The 6,236-nt window shown below is 55.4% G+C and overlaps 1 protein-coding gene across 1 annotated transcript; it reads left to right on the top strand.

The window, feature by feature from the left end:
- Nucleotides 1-2,877: 2,877 nt before the first annotated feature.
- Nucleotides 2,878-5,937, top strand: FOXA2 (forkhead box A2). The gene is made up of 2 exons (XM_048842419.2): nucleotides 2,878-2,999; nucleotides 4,012-5,937. The coding sequence occupies exons 1-2, from the start codon at nucleotides 2,913-2,915 to the stop codon at nucleotides 5,239-5,241; spliced, it is 1,317 nt and encodes a 438-aa protein (XP_048698376.2). The 5' UTR covers nucleotides 2,878-2,912; the 3' UTR covers nucleotides 5,242-5,937.
- Nucleotides 5,938-6,236: the final 299 nt, after the last annotated feature.

The raw sequence follows: 6,236 nt of genomic DNA, 5'->3' as shown, positions 1-6,236 counted from the left end.
ATTCATTATAATTAGCTGTCTTGTAGGGACATGGCTGCTGTTTAATATAAAGGATTCTTTAAAAGTTTAGTCTTAATGAGATGGAAAATGCTAATACTTGAAGTGCCCTTCATCTGAGGATCTCAAAGCACTTGACAAGCATCTGATTGCACTCCAGGGATCATGCAGCAAACCATTGTTTAACAGCTAAGAAGGTGGCTGTTCTGCACCCTAAAATTAAGGATGACACATGCAGACACTTCTCTTCGGGCCTAATCCAAAACCCAGTGAAATCAATGGGAGTCTTTCTGTTTACTGCAATGGGTTTGGCTCAGGCCCCCAGTTAGGTTCAACATGGAACTCCGACAGGGGGCGCTCTACCACTATTTTTCAATCTCTGAAAGGACGCTTGCAAGACGGTCTGTTTCCATCAAGCAAGATACAGGAGAAGCATCAGTCTATCCATTTTTGTTTAAATAGTGTTAATCACATCCCGGTTCTCCACACTTATTCCCCGAAGGTCTCATCTGGCCTCACTCACCAGAGGACACAGTAGCTTGGCTTTTGTATTGTTATCTTTTAGTTGAAAAATATCTATAGACTTTTAAAAAGCCAGAAGAAAAGCATCTAATTTTGCAGAACAAAAATTTACATTAATATTTTTATTATCAGAATATCCATTTTCTCGCTTGAATCAGAGGGGTGACTGATATTTTTTTCTGACGCCTTTTAAAATTTAATTTACTGTGTGGCTTGTTTAGCAAAGTCTATCCCCCTGTTTATATGAATCGTTTGATGAGTACCTGCGATTAAATGAAAACCCCCTCGGGCATTCTTTATTAGCATGTTATATTATTACTAACCTCCATTGTTAGAGCTAGAAGTGTTTGTCTTATTTGGGGGGGAAAGGGCCATACTTCCCCATTCATTTTGAAGGTGATAGATAGATAGATAGATAGATAGATAGATAGATAGATAGATAGATAGATAGATAGAGGGGGTGTATGAGGATAGATAGATAGAGAAAGTTGTACATGAAAAAAATGGATGCACTGGCGTAGTCCCCTGTTTCGTATGGCAGAATTTTGTCGGCCAAGACTCGAGTCACTTTCTCTCTTGACAATGATAACTGCGGCATTCTGGTGGAGGAGAGCTGTCTGCGGGGCATTAGCAACGAAATAGTCAAGATGCATTCCACACTTCACAGAGCCGCTGTTTTCTATGGCATGAGAAAGACCCGTTAAATCCCTGATGAACCAACACTGTTAAATAAACTTGACTTCGTTTAATATCTCAAGCAGCTAAGGTTCCCTCTAGAATACATGCATGTTGCAACATTTGCTCGGATACTGACGCAGGAACAGCAAGCAGGTCGCTGTGTGGCTTTTGTAAATAAGGGTGCTTATTTCTATCTATCTATCTATCTATCTATCTATCTATCTATCTATCTATCTATCTATCTATCTATCTATCTATCTATCTATCATTAGATTTGAAATGAACACACAATCAGCAGCCGTAGCGGGAGAGACTGGCAGAATTGGTACAGAGCAGATTACAGAGCATCCCCTGTCCTTTTGACTCTGTTGTGTGCTGGCCAGGAGTGTAGATAGTTCCGAGGTCGAAGTCTTGGGATTTTCTGTCTAGTTTCCTGATGTCTTAGGAGGGGTGTGGGGTTTTTTTGTTGTTGAAATTCTGACCTGGCTGCTAGTGTCACAGTTTGAGCGGCACGGGGTGGGGTTACAGGCTGCTCGGGGGCTGTGGTAGAAAACCCCAGGTCCTTACCAGCGATTCCCTGGTTTATTTCGGCCGGCTACTCTCACCTTCCCCCTTGTTTGTTTTAGTTACGAAATGTTGTAGGCGTCCCGGCTGTGGCTGGGTAACCTTGGGACTGGCTGTTCTCTCACAGACAAATGGGTGATCCCGAGTCCTTTAGCGCCTTGCTAAAAAAAAAAAAAAAAAAAAAAAAATCCAGGAAGCCCGGGGCATGGCTTGGACACCGAGGTAAATGCCGCGTAACAGCCCAGCGCCTCCCGTGACTTCGCTCCGGCTCCCACTCGCAACCAGGGCGCTCCGCGGGGACCGGCGCCGGGCGGGGTAAAGGTGTGTACCCAGCTCCTTCTAGCCGGGGCAGGGCTTTGCAAATGTGCTGCCGAGCCGCCCCGGCCAGCACCGAGAGCCCCGGAGAAATGAATCCGGACTCGGTAAACCCGCCCGGAGCCCGGCGGGCGGCAAACCAGTGCCCCCCAGCCCTGCGGCACCCAAGCAGGGGGAGGCCCCGCTCCCTCCCCAGCTGCAGTCACAAGCGCAGGGACCCCCCCCCCCCCCCACAGCCTGGCTGCCAGGCCGCTCGCCAGATGACAAGACACCGGCCAATAAAGACGGGTCCAGCTGCCGCCCCCGCTCCTTCTCTGGCTCGCTCTCCCTGGGTCGGGATTTGTCCCCCTCCGCCCGCCGCGCAGCTCGGGGCAGGTGTGTGCGAGAGGGGGGCCAAGGCTCCCGCCTAGGTGGGAGCTGATTATTCAAATAGGCTGCCCGGGGTCTGGGGATTGGAGGCTGGCGGGGGCGCCCGGCGCGATCTCACTCAGCCCCCAACGTCACGGGAGCACTTGTCCTCCGCCTCCCCCCTTTTCCCACCGCGCCTCTGGGCTGCAAAGAAAAAAAAAAAAGACAAAAAAAGAAAAACAACAAACCCACCCAAGCAGCAGCAGGAGCAAGGCGGGCGGGGGCGGGGGCGGGGGCTGGGGGGGGGGGAGAAAAAACCAGCCACCCCAGCCCTGCAGCAGCCACTTCGCCCCCTCCCCCTCCACCCGGCTCAGGCAGAGAGGGAGTGAGACGCAGAGGGGAGGGAGGGCTGGGGGGTGTTTTTTTTTTTTTTTGGGGTTGTTCTCTCTCCTGTCGTCGGTTTTGTGGCTGTTAAATTTTAAACGGCCATGCACTCTGCTTCCAGTATGCTCGGAGCCGTGAAAATGGAAGGCCACGAGCACTCGGAGTGGAGCGGCTACTACGCGGAGCCCGAGGTAGGGACCACTTCTTCCTCCGGCGTGCGTGGGTGTGAGCGAGTGTGTGTCCCGGGCCCCCCCGCCCTGCCCATCCCACACCCCCTTCCCGTCCCCCGGCCGCCTCCCGGGCTCCCCTCCTCGGGCGAAAACAGGGCGCGGGGTGGGCACGACGCCGTGTTAGCCTTGAGATAATATTAACTCGGTGATCAAATATTGACTCGCGGCGCCTCCAAATCCTCTGCCCTGGGCAGACAAAGTTGTGTTTGGCATGGGGCTGCCTGGGGGGTGGGGAGAAAACGGGGGGGGGCGGGCACGGCAGAAGGGGGGAAACGTTTAGGGCTGGAAATGTGGGTTTGGAGGCGGGGGGGGAGCGGGGAGAGCGACTCGCTGGGCGGCGGGGAGTCCCTTCTGCGCCGTCTCGGGTGGGGCCCCCCGCGCGTGTTCCCTTCCCACGTCGTTCGCCATGCAGGACCCGCGCCCCCCCTCCAGAGCGCAGGGTGTTTTTTGCTGATCGATGGGTCTGGCGGCCAGCGGGGTTTGTAACCACTGAACACACACACACGCAGCCCGGGGCAGTCGCATCCCCCCCACCGGGTCCCTCGCCCCAGGTCCCAACCGGGGCGACCGCTGCCCCTTCGCGGCGCTCTTGGGTGGGAGCAGCCCCCTTCCCCTGCCAGCTGAGTGTTGCTTTTTCGGACCCGGCTCAACCAGCGACCCGGCAGAGAGCAGCTCGCCCCGGCAGCCGCGTCCTACGCACCCCCGGGCGCTGCGGGGTGGCTTGCGGGGCGCCCCCGGGCGCTGCGGGGTGGCTTGCGGGGCGCCCCCGGGCGCTGCGGGGTGGCTTGCGGGGCACCCCCGGGCGCTGCGGGCTGGCTTGCGGGGCTCCCCCGGGCGCTGCGGGGTGGCTTGCGGGGCGCCCCCGCGCCCGCAGCCCCCTTGCTAGAGCAGCCTAGGGGTGGCAGGCACTGCATGGCAGCCGACGTTAATCACCCCCCCTTCTCCCCTCCGCTCTCCCCCCTTCTCCTTGCAGAGCTATTCCTCCGTGAGCAGCATGAACGCGGGCCTGGGCATGAACAGCTACATGGGCATGTCGGCCATGAGCAGCGGCCCGGCCAACATGAGCGGGGCCGGCTCCATGAACATGTCCTACGCCAGCACCGGGATGAGCCCGTCCTTGGCCGGCATGTCTCCCGGCCCGGGGGCCATGGCCGGCATGGGCAGCGGCATGGGGGCCCACCTGAGCCCCAGCCTGAGCCCCATGGGCGCCCAGGCCGGCTCCATAAACGCCCTGGCCCCCTACCCCAACATGAACTCCATGAGCCCCATGTACGGCCAAGGCAACCTCAACCGCTCGCGGGACCCCAAGACCTACCGGCGGAGCTACACCCACGCCAAGCCCCCCTACTCCTACATCTCGCTCATCACCATGGCCATCCAGCAGTCGCCCAACAAGATGCTGACGCTGAGCGAGATCTACCAGTGGATCATGGACCTGTTCCCCTTCTACCGGCAGAACCAGCAGCGCTGGCAAAATTCCATCCGCCACTCGCTCTCCTTCAACGACTGCTTCCTCAAGGTGCCCCGCTCCCCGGACAAGCCCGGCAAGGGCTCCTTCTGGACCCTGCACCCGGACTCGGGCAACATGTTCGAGAACGGCTGCTACCTGCGCCGCCAGAAGCGCTTCAAGTGCGAGAAGAGCAAGGAAGGGGGGGGAGGAGGAGGAGGAGGAGGAGGAGGGGGGAAGAAGCAGCCCCCCCAGCAGCCCCCCCAGCCGCCCCAACCCGGGGAAGGAGGCTCCTCCGACGGCTCGGCGGGTGGGCCCGAGTCCCCCCACCCCGGCGCCTCGCCCTGCCGCGAGCACAAGCGGGCCCTGGCCGAGCTCAAAGGGACCCCCCCGCAGCAGGCCCCTTCGCCGGCCCAGCACCTGCTCGCCCCCCACCACCTGGCCCACGAGGCCCACCTCAAGCCCGAGCACCACTACGCCTTCAACCACCCCTTCTCCATCAACAACCTGATGTCCTCCTCCGAGCAGCCGCCGCCCCCCCACCACCATCACCCCCACCATCACCCCCACCACCACAAAATGGACCTCAAGGCCTACGAACAGGTGATGCATTACTCCGGCTACGGCTCCCCCATGCCCGGCAGCCTGGCCATGGGCCCGGTCACGAACAAAAGTGGCTTAGAAGCCTCCCCGCTGGCCGGAGACACCTCTTATTACCAAGGTGTGTATTCCCGGCCCATCATGAACTCTTCCTAAAGCTCCCCTGCCAAGCCCAGCCGGCCCCGGGGGCTGGATGCTGGAGCACGCTGGTGATGTCCTTGGCTCAAGCTGTTGTGTTTATTTGTGTTCCGAGCCTCCCAACCCCATCCTCAAAGGACACATTTCCACCCACCCAGCCTGATCCAAAGTCCAGTGGGCTGTGGGATCAGGCCCCGGGATTGCCCCGGCCTCTTTAAACACCGATTTCAGTCGGGGATATTTGGTTTCTTTGGTCGGTTTGTTGGGGGGTGGGGGGGGGGTTGATTTTATGGGCAGCGAGGATGGGGTAACCTTTTTGTCGCAGGGAGTTATAAATATATCTATTTTTTTTCTGTGCGTGTGTGTGAAAGTGACGGAAAACTTATTCAGTGTGAAACAATGCTAGTTTTGAAACCGAGGACCAAAAGTCTTGTCACGTTGTAAAAAGAGAGAGGAAAAAAAAATCACAAAAAAAGGAGAGAGAAAAAAAAAGAAAATTTCACAAAAAGCAAAAAAAAAAAAAAAAAAAAAAAAGACGACAGGGTAGATTGTTGTAATTGATACAAACGTTTGATGTTACCGGGAGAGTAAACTACTTGGATCTGATTAATTTATCGTTTCTGTATGCTTTATTTATGGCTTATAAATGTGAATTCTGGGCCCAAAGAGCCAGAGTTTCACGCAAATATATTAAAGTGTTACTGGCGTTTTTTTCCCCCTGAATCTTTTTCTTCGGATTTTCCGATTTTTTTCCCCACTGGAGGGAGGGGGGGGGGGAACACTGACAGGGAAAATGGAGAACAAATTGGTTCCATGTATTCAATAATTTAAAAAGATATCTACGTAGTCCTGTATCTCTGTGTGTATTTATTCTCTCTGTACAGTTTACCTTCATGTAGAGTGGGAAAATACATATGGACTAGAATGTAAGATAAAGTATGTTATAATAGATACACATAGGAAAAATATAAGCTCTATCTCTACACTTACATCCACGAAAAGAGTATATCTAT

The sequence above is a fragment of the Caretta caretta genome, chromosome 3 (assembly GCF_965140235.1).
Source record: "Caretta caretta isolate rCarCar2 chromosome 3, rCarCar1.hap1, whole genome shotgun sequence".
Lineage (NCBI taxonomy): Eukaryota > Metazoa > Chordata > Testudines > Cheloniidae > Caretta > Caretta caretta.
This window is presented reverse-complemented; position numbering and strand designations above follow the sequence as displayed.